At 37.7% G+C, this 18070-nt stretch overlaps 1 protein-coding gene across 1 annotated transcript in view; it reads right to left on the minus strand.

The window, feature by feature from the left end:
• Window positions 1-13255, minus strand: part of snx22 (sorting nexin 22) — a 41415-nt gene extending 28160 nt beyond the window's left edge. The window contains exons 1-3 of the mRNA XM_039773487.1: window positions 12948-13255; window positions 6005-6088; window positions 1720-1824 (exon numbers count right to left, since the gene is read on the minus strand). Coding sequence (XP_039629421.1) covers window positions 1720-1824; window positions 6005-6088; window positions 12948-13013 — 255 coding nt within the window. The 5' untranslated portion in view covers window positions 13014-13255. The remainder of the gene's footprint in view (window positions 1-1719; window positions 1825-6004; window positions 6089-12947) is intronic.
• Window positions 13256-18070: the final 4815 nt, after the last annotated feature.

Here is an 18070-nt window from a genome sequence, read left to right on the forward strand (position 1 = left end):
CTGGTACAACAGCTGCACCAAGGCTGCTAAAGAAGCCCTGCAGCAGGTCGTAAAAACAGCAGAGGCCATTATTGGGACTGAACTGCCATCACTCAAACTCTCGTATAAGACTCGCTGTGTGAGAAGGGCCAAAAACATTCTCAAGGACAAAATTCATTCTGGAAATTCTTTGTTTGAACTCCTCCCATCAGGAAGACGCTTTAGGTCAATCCGTGTACACACAAATAGACTAAAAAATAGCTTTTTCCCATCTGCCATAAACTTTCTGAACTCTGAATCTCCTCAGTCTGAGATCATTTTTTAATTGAACATGTGTAATAAGCTATATTGGTAATGTGCAATAAACTAATGTAATATAATATATAATATGTAATGTACTATTCATTAACAGGTGCAATAACAATTTATGCTGTTGTACTTTGAGCAGTAATAATTTGCTCTGGTTACTTGATCACTTAACACTGTATATGACATATTTGGAATTATTTGACTTTTCTTTAAATGTACCTTGGGGCTGTCACAAAAAGTAATTTCTTTGTGTTACACAATGACAATAAAGTGCTTGAACTTGAAAATCCCCATTTCTGCTATTAAAACAATAATTAAAATGTTTCAAATAAAAAAATAAAATGTATTATTATTAAACGACTGTAAGGTAGAATCAGGTTCTATAGTCAGATACAACAAAAATATAATACTTCTCTTTTGTAACAAACACTGGAGGTGGTTTTGAAGCAAAATAAGTCGATGATCGTGAAGACTAACAGCTGTTTTTCTTTCAGGGGCCCTAGGAATATTGTTAGGATACATAAAATCAAGAACTCCATTATATATCATGGTTGAATCTTGCAACAGGACAATGGTCCAAAGAATACTTCCAAAACCACAAAAAATGGTTCACGGACTACAGAATCAAGCTTTTATAGTGGCCATTCCTATCCCCTGACTGACAAACAACAGATTAAACCTCACAAAAAAAGCACGGTCCAAGGGCTTTGAAGGATCTTGAGAGACTATGTAGTTCAGTGGTCTCAGATCTCTTTATATGTGTTATCACATCTAAACCAGCATTATAAATAAAGATTCTGTGTTATCATGTCAAAGAAATGGTGCACAAAGTAACTAAATGAAGGGATGACATAACATTGTGACAGATATGTTTTGAGACAAAAATGTTTAACTGTTGTGCGAATTATCTTCCTTAAATAATCTCACTGCAAGGTCAGATTTCCCTCATAGCCCGGAGATCAAGCTTATGAACAATAAAAGACATTTTTCATAGACTTTTTTCATTATCTTTACCAAAGGTGGCAGAATTCCGTAGTCTTCAGCCACTTAAAAAAGCGTTGCTACAACAAGCTGGTAATAGCTAGGTACAGTACTGACAAAAAGGGCAATGTACAAAGTCAGAAAGCACACATTTTGAATTAATTTTAGAAAACACATGTAAAAAATATGGAATTAAAGCAAAATACTGAGGACTTTATTTTAAAAATGTGCTCTAAATGCATTAAAAATAAATTAATGAACAATGTTAAACTAATATGTCAAAATATGTTCCATTTTTTTGCAGTAGAGTAAGTTTCTTATTTCAGTATAATTTCTAATCTCTATAAATGTCCTAATCTGTAAAATTTCTTTGGTGGTGAAAATACAAATTTTGACTACTTTTGCTTGCATATGTATATGTTGTTTAAGAAAAAAAGAAAAAAAAAACACCTGCAGATACTCTTCAAGCTCCTGGCGTCTCTGGTCTAAAGGCTTTTGTCTCCAGTGGGGGCTTCGTTTACTCGGGAAATCTGGAGTTTTCATTAACTTTCTGAGCTAATCCAAAAAAGAAAAAAATAAATTATTTCCTTTCATCTGTATGATAAATGTAGTAACATATTTATTTAGAAAAAATACATGTTTTTTATGTAAGTTTAAATTACTTTTAGTCCATCTGTGAAATGGATTTTAAGGAAAAGTCTGAATTTAATGGTGTCTGATCCTTTACGAAAACTTTAGCATTAGTACAAGTCCTTTATAATAGGATGCATTAGTTAGATGCTTTTTTACATAAAAATGTATAGACAATTGGGGCTGTAGGAATCTTACCTGTTTTTCTCATTGAAAATTGAAATAAATTTATAACTGCTTATTAAGTAAATTCTACAGATTGCAATTTTAAAATATTCTTAAGTTTAGTATTAAGGAACAGCTAAAAACAACTATTGTGGGCAATACATATATCAAAAGAAATTCACAGATGGGGAGAGAAGTAAAATTAAAGTCGGAGTACCCTCACAAAATGATTATCTCTTGTCTTGCTTGCCTAAATCACTGGTTTTATACACTCTAAAATAAAGTTTTGTACTCCCACAGTCCAAACTTGAAGATGGTAATGAAAAGCACATTTCTTATTGACACAAAAGAAGCAATATGAAGTAGCAGTATAGCTAAGTTAAAAAATAAACCAAAACAAATCTTATTTGCGCTAATTCTTAACAGAGCGCTTAACAGAGTCTGGTCCCCAACTATAAGGTGTCAAGATTTAACAACTGGTGCATTTTATATTATTTGATTTGCTTCCCATTATAATGCATACCTCATGGGTGTCAAGATTAAGTGTGCTGGTTGCGGAGATTGCATGTGCTATATTATAGGATTTGACTGAGCAAAAGTTTTTACAATTTAGTTATGCCTTTGGATGAAGTGTCTTCATCGCAGATCTTAAGTGTTTCAATCCTTCCTTTTGTCTTTTCATTAAATCTCTGGCACCCAGACTTTTCATTAGTGTTGATAATTAATCTCTAGCAACAGTGTAAGGCTGGCTGGCTTGCTTACTACTCTGCCAGCCAAAACATAATACCACAAGTAAAATTAACTCTCTCAATCACCTCTGAAACGCAGTATTTTAAGTCCGCTCAATGCAGACTATTATTGTATCCTGAGCCGAATACAGGTTTAAGGCACTTAAACAGAGGTATAAATATAATGCAGTAAAAGTTGTAGACAAAACCCTACAACAATTACATACAAATGCACATACACCAAGGTAAAAAAACAGTAAACAGAAAATAAATCTTAATGGTATAATACAACTTCACTAACATATGAGCTAAGAACAAATTCCAAGAAAAAAAAAAAAAAAAAAACTTCAAGAAACAGCATTCCTGGGAAAAATAAAACTCCATCAGGGTCCATGTACATTTCTATGTACTTTATATTTTTTCATTTAATTTTGAACTTGCTATTAATTATTAGTGTCCTGTTTATTACTATGTTATGGACACATCCATTTTGTGTTTTTCATGGCTGCAGTTTATGGCTGCTTGAGCTGTTGATAGATACCACATGCCTGGAAGTCAATCATGACGTCACAGACAACAGCATATTTAAGATAGTGGCATACTGTCCTGCTTTAGAAAACAAACATTTGTCATGCGTACAATTAATGTAAATATTTTTTGGGTGTCAGGATCTTGCATGTTATTTAAATCACGACTTTTGGTTAACATCTTAGGCTTTGATATATCACTATATTTTTGCTCTTCTGGCTTAAACCCCTGCTTTTGGAAAAAAGATTTTCACTTTCACCTCCTGATCCATTCCCATTAATTCTGCTTTTGTGGTTTGCCATTTTTTTCAGTACACCATGGTTGTTTAAAACAAATAAGGATACAGTTCTGTTGACATAGACCACCAGATTGCCTCCCCACCAGCATCCAAAAATATTTTTATCTTATAATAACATGCTTAAGTTAACAACTGAATAAACTAAAGTAAAATTAAATGGTCTATTGTTGTGTCAGCACCCAATCTATGTACTCTGAAGTCTCATTCAGAGGATAAGATACATAGCTTGGCAAGGTTTGAGTAGCAACAAATGACACAGTAGGATACTAAGAATAGGAGAGAGTGTGACAGGAGTAGAATAATCTATTTTTGAACAAATAACTAACAGAGTTGTAGTATGAAGAACCTAATCAGCAGATCTAATAGGGGTAAGTAATGAGAATTTATCCTACATGTATATGTTGAGCTCAATGAGGACAGGCAGTCAGAAAAGGGTTGTTTCATTTAACCTTGGAAACATTAGAAGTTTGGCATTTTCTGATACAACAGGAGGAATGTCATTAGGTCTGAAAGAAAGTGAAATTGATGATTATGTTTTGGACTATATCTTATATCAAAAGAATGTAAATGGATAAAGTAATGCTTCTGGTACAGAGCCCTGACAAAAGCTCCACTTAAAGCAAACAGCATAATAACAATGACATTTCCTCAATCAGAAAATATTAGAATGTCATATACAACATTTTAAGGCTGTTTCTGTTCTACTGTGACTGGTGCAAAAGCCATATTGTAGTGTGGTATTTCAGATGGGGTTTAATGATTACAAAATCTACAAGGCTACTAATATTTCAAGAATTTAAGAAAAGTGTATTTGAAGTTGGTGTACAATTTTAAACATATCTGGATCTAGATGTTTTTTTCCCCTAATAAGGTCACTTCAGTACACCATCTACTGTTCTTGTCAATACACGTCTATTGATAATGTTCACGAAAGGTGTTCTAAGTGCAGTAAAGTCTGCTTCAGGGTTTTAACAAAATCTTTAGTCGAGTTCTGTTTCTCCGATTTTCTCTGCCAATTTTACATGCGTTTCTTCTCAGGTTGGTAGCTATAAGTTCGCTCTTTAATTGTTCTAATTAATTTCTTTAAAAAAAGTACATTCCACAAAGTTTATTATACCTTATTATGCAGTACAATATGGAAAATGTACGTATCCAGTTTGAAAAGGCTCGAACCATTATTGTTTACACTTAGAAATAATTAGTGGTCCCTAAATGATTTTTAAAAAACAGAAAAGATTAAAAAAAAAAAAAGTGTCATTATGATCATAAAGAACGCAGTTTATCTGCCCCTTTTCACTTCATCCAATATCTATTTAAATGGGTTAAAGGCATATTTACACAAAGTAGCCATTCAGCCCTCTGATTTTTTAAATAGCTATAAACTGTAATATTCTCTTGTGCAGAATTATAAATGTAAAACTCAACTAAACTAATATTACTTATGAATACTGTAATGGCCCCATCAAAATGAGAAATGCAGGCCGACAGAGACGAAAAGTTTGGATAGGCAAGGCCTTACAAAGCTGTAAAAGGAAGAAGGAAATATGTACTGGTAATAGAAGTTGCCATGTCGGTGACAGAACATGGAAATCACTAAGAGGCCCTACCTAACTATTTTTATTAACAGGGTTCCCTGAAGTGCAATATGTAAGGGTAAAAACATTGAAGAGAGAGAAGAGTAACCTTGGTAGGCACATGCCATGTTTCCCTAGGATGCTACAGAGCAGGCAACCTGCCAACTACCAGTGTTGCCTGACCTTTTGCTAATAGACAAAGTGAGTCCAAAGACGAAATTGAATGCAACAATGCTAGAAGACACATCGTCCCTGAATTGAATGTATGAAATTCAGCTGAGCCTCTTTTAGAAAATGCAGCTGGGGAGGTACCTTGCAGACCTGATAATTTAATGGGATGTAGGGAGAGCTCTAGCCTGGTATTCCTTGACAAAGGTAGAGTGACGACTGACCTGCAATTTGTGAACGGGCTTGACAAAAAGTGGTTGCAACATAGGGTTTAAGCCAAGACTTCTGTGAGTGTGGAGTCCGGAGGAGAGGATAGATAAACACTCAACTAGTAGAAGGAATAGAGGTCCATTATCAAGAGAGGGAGAGATGGGAAGTACAGTATAAAAGGAAATGTGTCGGTGAGTTATTTTAAAATAAACAAAAGGATGAGCAATCCTTACTGGCAAATAGAGACATAAACTCATACTGGCAGGATGACTGTTTGCTTTCTGTGTATTTCTTTTGGGTTTACCTTCCTATATGCTTATTCATATACAGTAATACTTAAATTTATGTTTGTATCCCTTGGCCACTATAGAATCATTCTGAGTTGATCATTTGTGAACAAAGGTACAGTGATTAAAAAGTGCTCTAAGTCTTACCTTTTTATGAAGAACATGGAAGTCATTGTGTCGTTTCAATACAAAATGTTTCCTGCCATTGAAAAGAACTTCCACTTTAAAAACCTATAAAAAATTAGGAGAATTGTACGTTTAAAAATGTATATAAAATGAGAAAAGTTAATTTTTATGCACTTAAAAAACAACATTATCTTCTTATTACAGAGAACATGTACACATTGTATTACTGTATAAATCACTTCTTAGGGTTACCATCATCTATTAATTATAGTCATCATTTCCAACTGCTTTTGGCTTATTGATAAAGCAGAGACCTATAACAGACACATACCTATAATCTATAGATGCAGTTATAATTGTTAAATAATGATTCTCCAGCAGAATTGTTTCTTGTATTTGTTTGATATGCTCTTTTTCTGTACAGCTTTGGTTTCTGATCAAAAATGTGCTCCTACAATTTGACTTAACTGCTATCACAGGGTTTTTAAAAGTACTTAAATTTTCTTAGTCCAGGTTGCGCTTAATCTGTACAATCCACTTGTGGGATTACAGTACATCTGAAAAACTGTCCAGTTTTACTGTCTACAGGAATGCAGAGAAGTAAATAAACACATTTAATCTTATGTTTTAAATTAAAGGTAAAAGATATTAAAAATGTTACTTTCATTAATCTATAATCATAAGTAACAACAACTCACCAATAAAAACACTTTACCTTGTGTATCCATCCATCCATTTTCTAACCCGCTGAATCCGAATACAGGGTCACGGGGGTCTGCTGGAGCCAATCCCAGCCAACACAGGGCACAAGGCAGGAACCAATCCAGGGCAGGGTGCCAACCCACCGCAGGACACACACAAACACACCCACACACCAAGCACACACTAGGGCCAATTTAGAATCGCCAATCCACCTAACCTGCATGTCTTTGGATTGTGGGAGGAAACCGGAGCACCCGGAGGAAACCCACGCAGACACGGGGAGAACATGCAAACTCCACGCAGGGAGGACCCGGGAAGCGAACCCAGGTCTCCTAACTGCGAGGCAGCAGCGCTACCACTGCGCCACCGTGCTGCCCTTTACCTTGTGTATGAACCATTCAAAATATGAAAGCATAAATGAAGTCTGTGGGCAGTAGCAAAATCCAAGTGTGCGAAGTTCATTCAAACTCTCCTGCTACAAGACAGGCTCATTTCTTAGTTGTTGAACAAGTTTCTGGGCATAACAAGATGATAGAGTGCCCTTTGCTGATGCCATCTTATAAAGCAAGACAACACACACACACACACACACACACACACACACAACAAAAGGGTCACTGGGCTTAGATAAAATAGCAATGGGTAGTAAGACCTAGAAAGAAACACTGCACAGCAGATGACAGAATGCACTGTGTACACTCCTACTAAGTAGGACAAACAACAGTCTCACATAGATGATGATGATGATGCCAGACACTATGAGACTGGATGGTCTAAACCCATTCCCTGTCTTATTTCTGTGTGTAAATTTGATGGTCATCAGATCCAAGACAGTAGCAAAACCCACCACTAAAGACCAGTGCATAGTAGTCCAGGATACCTCAGCCATATATCACTCTAGACACACTGGATTGGACGACAACAAACAGTCACTGACAAATTATGTAATGGACTCTGCAAATGTAGCCCCAACTGTCAGAATCACCAGATGATGATTAAAACATTATCGGTCAATCCACATAAGGCACCACATCTCTGCAGATTAGAAAGCACTGACACAGCCATTGATACCCTCTTGTAAAGTCTGATAGTTGTATTGTAGTGTTGCCTTTCTAGGTTTCTTCAATACTTTCCTATGGTCATGAAAGCTTTTATGTAATCATTGTCATCTAACTGTTTCATATGTATGGTCAACATCTGTTGCAATCAAGCTGGACTGACTATTTGATCTCATTTATTTAGTCCCAATCAAACTAAGGTATTGATACACGTTATTATTAGTGTACTGCAGTTGGAGTGTAAACACAACATGGTCACTGTGATCTAAAATAGCCTAGTTATTGCCACTTCCTTTTTTCTGTTGTTCCCCATCTGCCTGTGCCAGACATACAAACAAACCTAGTCATCTGAAACCTGGCCATGCTAATAACTATTCGAGTTCTCTTATAGATTGAGTGCAATTTTTTTTTTTTAACATAGTGAATGTATGGCTTCCAATGAAGGACCCATTGCCAGACTTCTGTGATATGCTACTGGAGTCATCAATGTTTGCCTGTGATAATCGTGGCACAAGTCGACAAGGTAGCCTAGGACAATTGCAATAATTTCTGATACATTACATATTAGCTTTTTAAAAAATCTGTGAATATTCTGCATTTCTCACTGTGTATAATGCACTATATATGAAAGGAGCACTTTATAAGTATACATTGAATTAAACTGAATTTCATAAACATATTGTTATGTCTATAAATGTATCAAGTTTGAGTAACATTTATATTAATGTGGTGTCATGCATGTACCCCTAGGTATCACCTTCCTGGCTCAGCTATGGTAAGAGATACCACTCTGGAAGGAAAAGGGGTGCTAATGCTGTTTCTAACATTTCACACAGAACTCCAAGAAGACACCAAGTGAGGGTCCCAACCCCGCCTAAGGGACTCAGAGAAGGCCTTAAAACCGGGCGGCCCAGGAAGGAGGCTTCTCATATCAGACCCAAACCGGATCAAGGACAGAGCTCCTGTGTAGCCTCGCTTTAAACCCCTTTTCCAAAAGCTGGAAAATCTGTTTGGGCTACTGCAGGAGACATTTTTGTTGTGCTATTGTGTATCCATTTTCTTTTGGTTTTGTTTATGCATTAAAAGAGGTTTCCTGGTTGGTGCCTCAACAGTTATTTGGGGATTCTTGTGTTCTGTCAAACAATCACAGTAGATACAAACTCTACTATAAGAAGCGGAGAATGCTTTTTGGAAGCTTTAATGTGGCTTGGAAACATTCCAGGCACACTGAGATGATCTTACAGTGCAGTCGCCCCAAACAGCAAACCACTGAGCTTCAGGTTTTGTAATTAATCCAAAAAAGTAACCATGAAATATAAAAACAAACTACAAATGCTGTGAACATTTGTTAACATCTTCTCCTAGCTTTTTATAGTTTTTAGCCTTGATAAAGAATTTACTGTAAAACATTGTTATCAGTATGTTCTCTTCTGGCTTATTTCAAAGTCTGATTTTACCAATCCATCTTGTACACATAACACCTTAAATATCTCTAATGTGGATTATTATTCCTCCATATTTGATGGTCTTCTTACAAGATGCATTAATACAGTACAACATGCCAGAGTCTTATACCATAATATTTGCACCTACTGGTTTAGCAGCTTGACTTCACTGCCTGTCAGCTTCACAATCATCTTTAAAATATCTACCTCATGTAAATCCGTAACAAATAGGATCCTCTGTATCCAACATGCTACCTGCAGCATATCAGATTCTGTTGGCCAATGTTCCTGTCTCAACCTTAACGCTGAAATTTACAATTAAAATCATCAATAATAATAATAATAATAATTTATGTTTTCAAATGACAATGTAGCTTGTGATGTAAATGATCTTATTTTTTTTATCACACATTATTCTGAAAGTGACTGTGTACATAATACAATTGCCAGTGTTGTATTAAAACTTTATATGGCTTCACTCTTGGAAAAGCAGGTCCACATAAGCACTTAAAGAGTTAACTTAGTATTGACAATTTTACTGAGTAGTGTCAGAACCTGGCCAGTTAGAAACGTGCAGAATGCGGGCACAAAGCCTTTGCAGAAGGTTAGCCCCTCACTCACAACCACATTTACTCGCTCATGGACAATTTAAAACTGTCAGTATAAAGGGAGCATGACTGTCAAATGTCAGGTGAAACCATGTGAACTTTGGCAGATCATATAATCTCCTAACCAAAAAAATGAAACCAGGGTCCTAGTGCTTTTTGGCGGAAAAGTGCTTGTTCAAACCCATGAGACCATATACTACTTATAAAAGGTAAAAAATAATATCACACCCATGCACATGTTGAATCTATATGAATGACCAACTGGCCAAGAACGGTATGGACTAGGAGCTGTTACTGCTAAATAACAAGAAGACTAAAAACAGAAAAAAATAAATAAATAAAAAAAAATAAATATATATATATATTATATATTATAATTATATATAATATAAATTTAATAATATAATAAAAAATTAAAGGAACACTTTGAAAACACATCAGATCTCAATAGGAAAACGAAATCCTCCTGGATATCTATACTGATATAGACTGGGTAATGTGTTAGGAACGAAAGGATGCCACATCGTTTGATGGAAGTGAAAATTATGAAAATACAGAGGGCTGAATTCAAAGACACCCCTAAAATCAAAGTGAAAAAATGATGCAGCAGGCTAGTCCATTTTGCAGAATTTCATTGCAGCAACTCCAAATCGTACTCAGTAGTTTGTATGGCCCTACATGCTCGTATGCATGCCCGACAACGTCGGGGCAGGCTCCTAATGAGATGATGGATGGTGTCCTGGGGGATCTCCTCCCAGATGTGGACCGGGGCATCACTGAGCTCCTGGACAGTCTGAGGTGATGGACCAAAACATAATGTCCCAGTGGTGTTCTATTAGATTTAGGTCAGGCGAGTGTGGGGGTCAGTCAATGGTATTAATTCCTTCATTCTCCATGAACAACCTGTATACTCTCGCCACATGAGGCCAGACATTGTCGTGCACCAGCATAGGATCTGACAATGGGTCCAAGGATTTCATCCCGATACCTAATGGCAGTCAAGGTGCCGTTGTCTACCCTGTTAGAGGTCTGTTCGTCCCTCCATGGATATGCTTCCCTAGGCCATCACTGACCCACCACCAAACCGGTCATGCTGAACGATGTGACAGGCAGCAATAAAGTTCTCCATGGCTTCTCCAGACCCTTTATTGTCTGTCACATGTGCTCTGGGTGAACCTGCTCTCTTCTGTGAAAAGCACAGGGTGCCAGTGGTGGACCTGCCAATTCTGGTATTCTATGGCAAATGCCAATCAAGCTCCACGGTGCTGGGCAGTGAGCACAAGGCCCACTAGAGGACGTCAGGCCCTCAGGCCACCCTCTTGAAGCTTGTTTCTGATTGTATGGTCAGAGACATTCACACCAGTGGCCTGCTAAAGGTCATTTTGTAGGACTCTGGCAGTGTTCATCCTGTTCCTCCTTGTCCAAAATAGCTGATACTGGTCCTGCTGATGGGCCAAGGACACTCTTTTGGTCTTGTCTCCTGAAATCTCCTCCACAACCTTGAGACTGTGCTGGGAGACACAGAAAACCTTCTGGCAATGGCACATATTGATATGCCATCCTGGACAATTTAGACTATCTGTGTAATCAAAATGGCAGGATACTCCATACATAAACTATGCTTGGTTCTATAGTCTTAGAGACAGTAAATGGCAGAAAAGATGGTTCAGAACAGGTCACACAGTCTTATATATACATCTTGAAAGTAGAAAGCAGCATAATTTTCTAAGCACTAACTATTTAATGTTCTATTTTTGCACAGTATAGTGTTTATTACAGCAGGTTCTTGTGTATTGTTTCTATAAATGCCCTATCCAGGACTGGCCCATACCTTGAGGAAAACGAACAAAGGTATGAATTAAAGTATTTTATTGTTTGTTGTATTATACTATATATATAGTCAGATACCAGTTTTAATATACTGTATTAGCAACAGAACAAACACAAGCAAAAATTCAAATGTTCTCATAAAATGGCATATAAAACTCTAAAACTAGAAATTAACTTTTTGCTTTTGAGTCTTTAACCTGGATTGAGAGTTGATGGCAGGGTGCTGCCTCATACAATAAACCCCATTTCAGCTGCGGTCTTTGTTGAGTTTTCACTGTAAGTACCTGGTATTTCCTCACAAATACATATGATAGGTTAATGGTGAGTCTAAAATGCAAAAAATGAAATGTTGGAATTTCTTAATATAGTTATGTCAACAGTTTCCATGTGTAATTTCTAATTAATCTGCAAGAAACATTTTGTTGCGCTTTTATACATAAACTTAGGTTAGTCTAAATTTGTGTTGTTGAATAGTTACAAATGCATTGATTTACTCAAACCTAAAGAACATATTTATTTTCAATTTACTAATTATGTTCACGTTCAACTCTTTAAACTTCTCCATTAAAAAATGACACATACATTTCATCAACACAACTAGTAAAACACATGATGTGTAAGTTTAATTAAGCTGCAATGGTTCTGACAATAAGGTAAACTCAACTTGTGTTCATTAATCATACTATCTGTGACATCCTACAATTACCTGCCATGTTATATTAGAAAACAAAAAGATGCTCTTGTGGTGTAGGGTGGTCGACAAGTATGCCAAGGTATTAAAAAAAAGTTGTCATAAATCAGCTCCCGTAACCACACAAAATCAAAGGCATTCAGAAAAAAAACACACTTTACTAACTTTACTTTTAACTTTCTTTCTATTTGTACAAAGCTAGCATTAACTTAAAAGAGGATAATAATAACAGTCCCTAAGATGGGTTATACTTCTCTTTAAGAGAAAATAATCAGACTTTTTTCAACATCAGTTAATATTATCAAAGTGACACTCAAGAGATTTAAGTCAATAACTACAAACAGCTATATAATACCAGTAAACATCATTTTAACTTTTTATCCAGATCATAGTCCTTAGTACATTCAATAACGAAATAAAACATAATAAAAAGACTACAAATAGCTATTTTACACAAATGTTTTCACATCTGACAGCATGCCATCGTGAAAAGGTTGCTAGTTCAAAGATACTGTCACTTTTAAAACACTTATCATGAGGTGCTTAAGGCGAAGACGCAGTCCTATGTCATAAGCAAAGCCACTAACGCCAGTACAGTTGAAATGCCATCGCGAATCACACGCCACTCACTGTTCGCTGCTTGCCAGAGCTCTCTTCTGCCCTGCTCTCCAGTGAAGGGATGTAAATTTCAATCATTGCGACTTTCTACAATATAAGCTTTGTTCGAAGACATAAACTCCGCCGCATATTCTGGTTTTATTCTCGTCTCGTTGTTGTTAACTTTTGCCGTCTGCACGACCCATCTCTTGGAGAGACTTTCCGCGTCTGCTTCTTTGCTGGTCGACGGCCGTGGAATGACTGACAGGCAGCCTGCAGTGTGCGCGTCTGTAAGGTGAACTGGCGGATGGACGGGCGCGTGCACCGTCTTTCAGGATTTCCCGCGTGAGCGCGCTGGTCATAGGAGTGCCTGGGCACGACTTGTAGGCGTGTCAATCCGCAGCGTCAGGTCTAGGGCATTGTTATTAATACGTTCATTTAAGCGTAGATTGTGTTACATGTACTTTCTAATTCACACTAGGGAAACACCTTTTTGAAAACTGTTTCCGGAGTTTAAACTGCCAACATCAGATACGCAGCAAAGTCAGAAAGCAGAGGAACACGATAGCTTGGAAAGCGCGGCATACAAAATGAAAAGGTTCATGTGAGGTAAAATCAAGGACCTCAACCTTCACAAAGCTCCATTGTGGAATATGAGCATGGTGCTTGGAAGACAAATGCAGTTTCCTGATATGGTTCAAACATCACGAAGGCCAGATATGGTGCTATGATCCCCAGGGTCAAAAACAGATCATAGGAGAGGTAATAGAACTGGAGAAAAAAGGGAAGTAAGGGGGTCTATGAGACGTAAAGGTGCAAAGTATGAAGAGTGACTTCAGCGCTGCAGATGATGTGTTGCATATCTGGCCGTTCCAGCCTGGTAGTACTGGGCAGCTGGTATTGTGCTGATTGCTAACAACAGTGAATTAGCTAACTGGGAAAGAACAGGAGGAGAGCAGTAAGAATGTTGGAAAACACCAGAGAAAGGTGAGAGGAACTAAGCGACAGACCACAAGAAGATCTTCTTATATAATAGACTACCGTGGCAGTCCATTTGACTGTCCAGGATTTTAAATCACCTGAAGCTCACAAACGGTTTGACCTATTGATCTGCATATACTACGTGACGTCTACTATCTGCTTTCACGGTGACAATTGACCTCCAAGGTTATTCCTCTTTTTATTTTTATTTTATTGTAGAATCAACTCTTGGCAGTGGCCGTGAGGCACATGTGTACGGGCGCTGTTCTCATCCCTACCACCTTCGCCGCCACTTCCCCTACCTCTTCATATTTTAAATCATTCTTGAGGCAGAATGAAGACTTAAGCACCAGCTTATGTGAAAAATTAAGGAAAACGTACAAAGTAATTGCAGCACAAACACTGACTCACTTTTAATACGAAAATATGCAGGCGAAAGGAGAAGAAGAGGGCCGCTAAGGTGTAGAAAAGAAGAGCTGCTCAGGAAGCAACAAGCACATCAACCTCTGAGCAAATGAATGGTAAACGTACAGAGAAAGAGGATGAAAACTAGGAATGGTCAAGTCAAGTGTATTCACTGGACGTTATCGCGCAGTGTGCCATTACTGCTATACAATAATGCGGAGACTGCTGCTGTCATACCACATGGTCTACCTAAAATGCAGCAGAAAGTAAATTAAAGTAGGTGGTTTAACTACTTTTTTACTATTCATTAATATGGGGAAATGTAGGAAACATTATAAAGTTTCAACCTGAACAGATGACATTTGAGGTTCTTTTACTGATTTCAGACACAGAAAATGGGTCACATTTGACCCAAACACACAGTAAAGGTTATGAAATACTGTACTGCAGAACAAAACACTGGCAGAAACAAACCTATACCCTTGTTCTCTGTTTGACAGGCCGTCTTAATGTTCACCTGCATTTGTGACAACTGCCAGTGTGGAGAGACACGGGTCACTAGTGATATTATGTAAAGCTGCATTGGAGATCATGAGGTGAAGAAGCTGAGAAGGCAGAGTAAAAGTCTAGAAACCCATCAGGCAAAATTAAACATCCGGGATCAGTAGAAGAATTGATGGGGAATAAAAAATAGGTTAACACAGCATTTCTCAACCTTTAAGTATTTGCGACCCGAGTTTTCATAACAGTTTTAATCACGCCCCCCCCCCCAACATTTTTTTGAAATGTAGATGCATATTTTATTATATCTACTTAACTTTTATTGACATTTATCTAACTCTATATTTATTGTTCTAGTATCAGAATGTAGTTTAAGTTAATTTGTTTTGGTTTTAACAGATGTTTTTTTCATATTTTTGATTCTTGTTTTCTTTTTTCGCATCTTCGCACCCCCCTTTTTGTTACTTCGCAACCCACTAGAGGGTCCCGCCCCACAGGTTGAGAATCAAGCAAAAAAAAAAAACATGAAAAAGCACTACAAACAATAATAGCAAAATATGAAAAGAGAATAAAATGCCAAACCTAGAATGAAGAAACAGGGATTAGAAGTAATCAAGGAACAAGTATTTTTTCAGTTTACTTCATTTATTTTTGTATATTGCTCTTCACTGAGTGCAGGCGCAGGGAGCTGTGACAAGTTCAGATTTCACAAATTACTAAATCTGAAATTAGTAAACATAAAGATACAGAAAACAAACTAAAAACTGATTACAAAAAATGGAAATCATTAATATCTTTCCATTAATTAATTGTTGAACTATGGCCAGTTGACAAGGAGTGAAGAACAAAAACTCAGTCAGCAACATCCCTGGAAATATTAACCTTTGGGGGGTCCACGGTCAGTTGTAAGAGGGAAAGTCAAAGACAAAGACAGACACTGTCACAGTCCTGGAGACCACGGCCAACTAACCCCCCACCCACACCCAAGCATTCTGTAGTGGAATCTGTGTTAGCTGTCCAATCTGATGGTAGAATCTTTCCAGCCATTGATTCCAATGCCCTTGGTATCTGAGATGACCTTTCCATATGCAGGAGAGCAACTTGGCAGCAGAGCAATGGCACCAAGTGCCACATCAAGATACAGAGAATAGAAACAGAATATAGGAGGGGTAGTAATGGTAATTAAATATTGTATTACCTATATTTTTGTATAAAAATGAATAACAAACAGAGGTGGCAGTATGCAAAGTTAATTAGCAGCTCAAGTCAGGGTATACTAGACTAAAGTTGTGAGTCTTCATCCTGGATTTAAAAGATGAGCCTGAAAGGGCATCTCTTATAGTAGCAGACATATCCTTCTACAGCTTCTGGGCTCTGTAAATAAAACCTGACCTTCCACTGTTATTATATTAATCCTTGGAATCTTAAGTAGGTTGGCATCTTGAAATCTTAATGTGCACCCTGTTTTGTAAGTAATGATAATGTAATAACTGAAATTGCCATACAAGAGCAGATGCTAACTTGTCTTCGCTGCAACCACTTTTGCTTATCACTGGTTGGGTCTGATTTGGGTCTGAACAATTTGTGCACCTTAATAATCAAACAAAATCAAGTCAAGTCAAGTTGGGAAGCTTGCACTGGTACAGTGCATTGCCACACCAACTACATGACGAAACAACTCGGGATCCTGGTTGGCATCCCCCCAGGCAGACACGCGGTCCAGTCCCATCCTCCGGAAATGACGCTCTATCTGCCACAACCAGGTGTTACGTGGGTGACCCCTTGGCCTGGTCCAGCCACTCGGGTCCCTAACAATGAGGTTACCCTCGGGGAAACGCGCCACATGGCCGTAGTGCTGTAACTGATGCTCCCTCACAATGCAGGTAATGTGCCTCATTTGGGACTCCATGAGCAACTGCTCATCCGACACAAAGTCAAACCAATGGTATCTAAGGATTTTCCGGAAAGACACAGTACCAAAGGAGTCCAGTCTTCGTCTCAGGTCACTGGATAGCGTCCATGTCTCGCAACCATATAGCAAGACAGGAAGCACCAGGACTCTAAAGACTTGGACCTTCGTCCTTTTGCATAGATATCGGGACACTCAGACTCTTCGCTGAATAGAACAGATCGGAATAGATTCAGATGTGCGTAAACAAAATAAATCCCATTAAAATATAGTACTTAATAATTCAATCTGGAGTGCCTTATACCAAAGGCGTTCTCATTAAAAAACAGAATACAAAAAAACACACACACATATAATTAACTACTTACAGAACACATTATAATTTACACAGAACTCATCAATAAGAATAAACTATTGCAATCAAATCATCATTTCCACAATCTATACTAATAAAAGGCAAAGCCCTCACTGTCTGACTGACTCACTGACTCACTCGCTCCTGACTCATCACTAATTCTCCAACTTCCCGTGTAGGTAGAAGGCTGAAATTTGGCAGGCTCATTCCTTACTGCTTCCTTACAAAAGTTGGGCAGGTTTCATTTCGAAATTCTACGCGTAATGGTCATAACTGGAAGCTATTTTTCTCCATTTATTGTAATGGAGTTGAGCTCAAAAGCCATGGGGGCGGAGTTTCGTGTGACATCATCATGCCTCCCACGTAATCATGTGAACTGACTGTCAACGCAGTGCGTAGAAAACCAAGAAGAGCTCCAAAAAGCTCTGAAGAAAACATGCATTATATAATTGAGAAGGAAGCGAAACAATAAGAAGCGAGCAAGTGACATATACAACCATATTCATGAGTGCTGCTACTTCGGAAACAAAGCAAGGTGTAAACCTAAACTTTAAATTAAGTTCATAGACAGGCTACCGCTGGCGTTTCACATGCCCACAGGTAATGCGGGATACAAATTTAATGAGAGGACGCAGGATATAAACGAGAGTTTTGATCACTTTGTAACTAAGTTAAAATTGTAGGTGAAGGGGTGTGCTTATGCAAATTCCGAGAGACTGTGTTTGTGGGGAATTGACAGTTACGTCATCATCTCCCCTCCCATTCACCTCATTTCGCTCTGAGCTGAGCTCCACAGCTGACGCACGCAGTGTTACGGAAGCGACTTTGTGACGCTGCCACCAAATACTCACAGAAAAATCCACAAGTTAATACACACGCTGTCTCTACAGTTTCTCCACACTGAATCCTCCAGGCACTACTTACAAAAGGTTACATTGACAATCGTGTTACGTTATTTTTAAAAATGTTTCCTTTTCTTAGCACAAGCACAGCTGAGAAGCTTCG

The sequence above is a fragment of the Polypterus senegalus genome, chromosome 12 (assembly GCF_016835505.1).
Source record: "Polypterus senegalus isolate Bchr_013 chromosome 12, ASM1683550v1, whole genome shotgun sequence".
Taxonomy (NCBI): Eukaryota; Metazoa; Chordata; class Cladistia; order Polypteriformes; family Polypteridae; genus Polypterus; species Polypterus senegalus.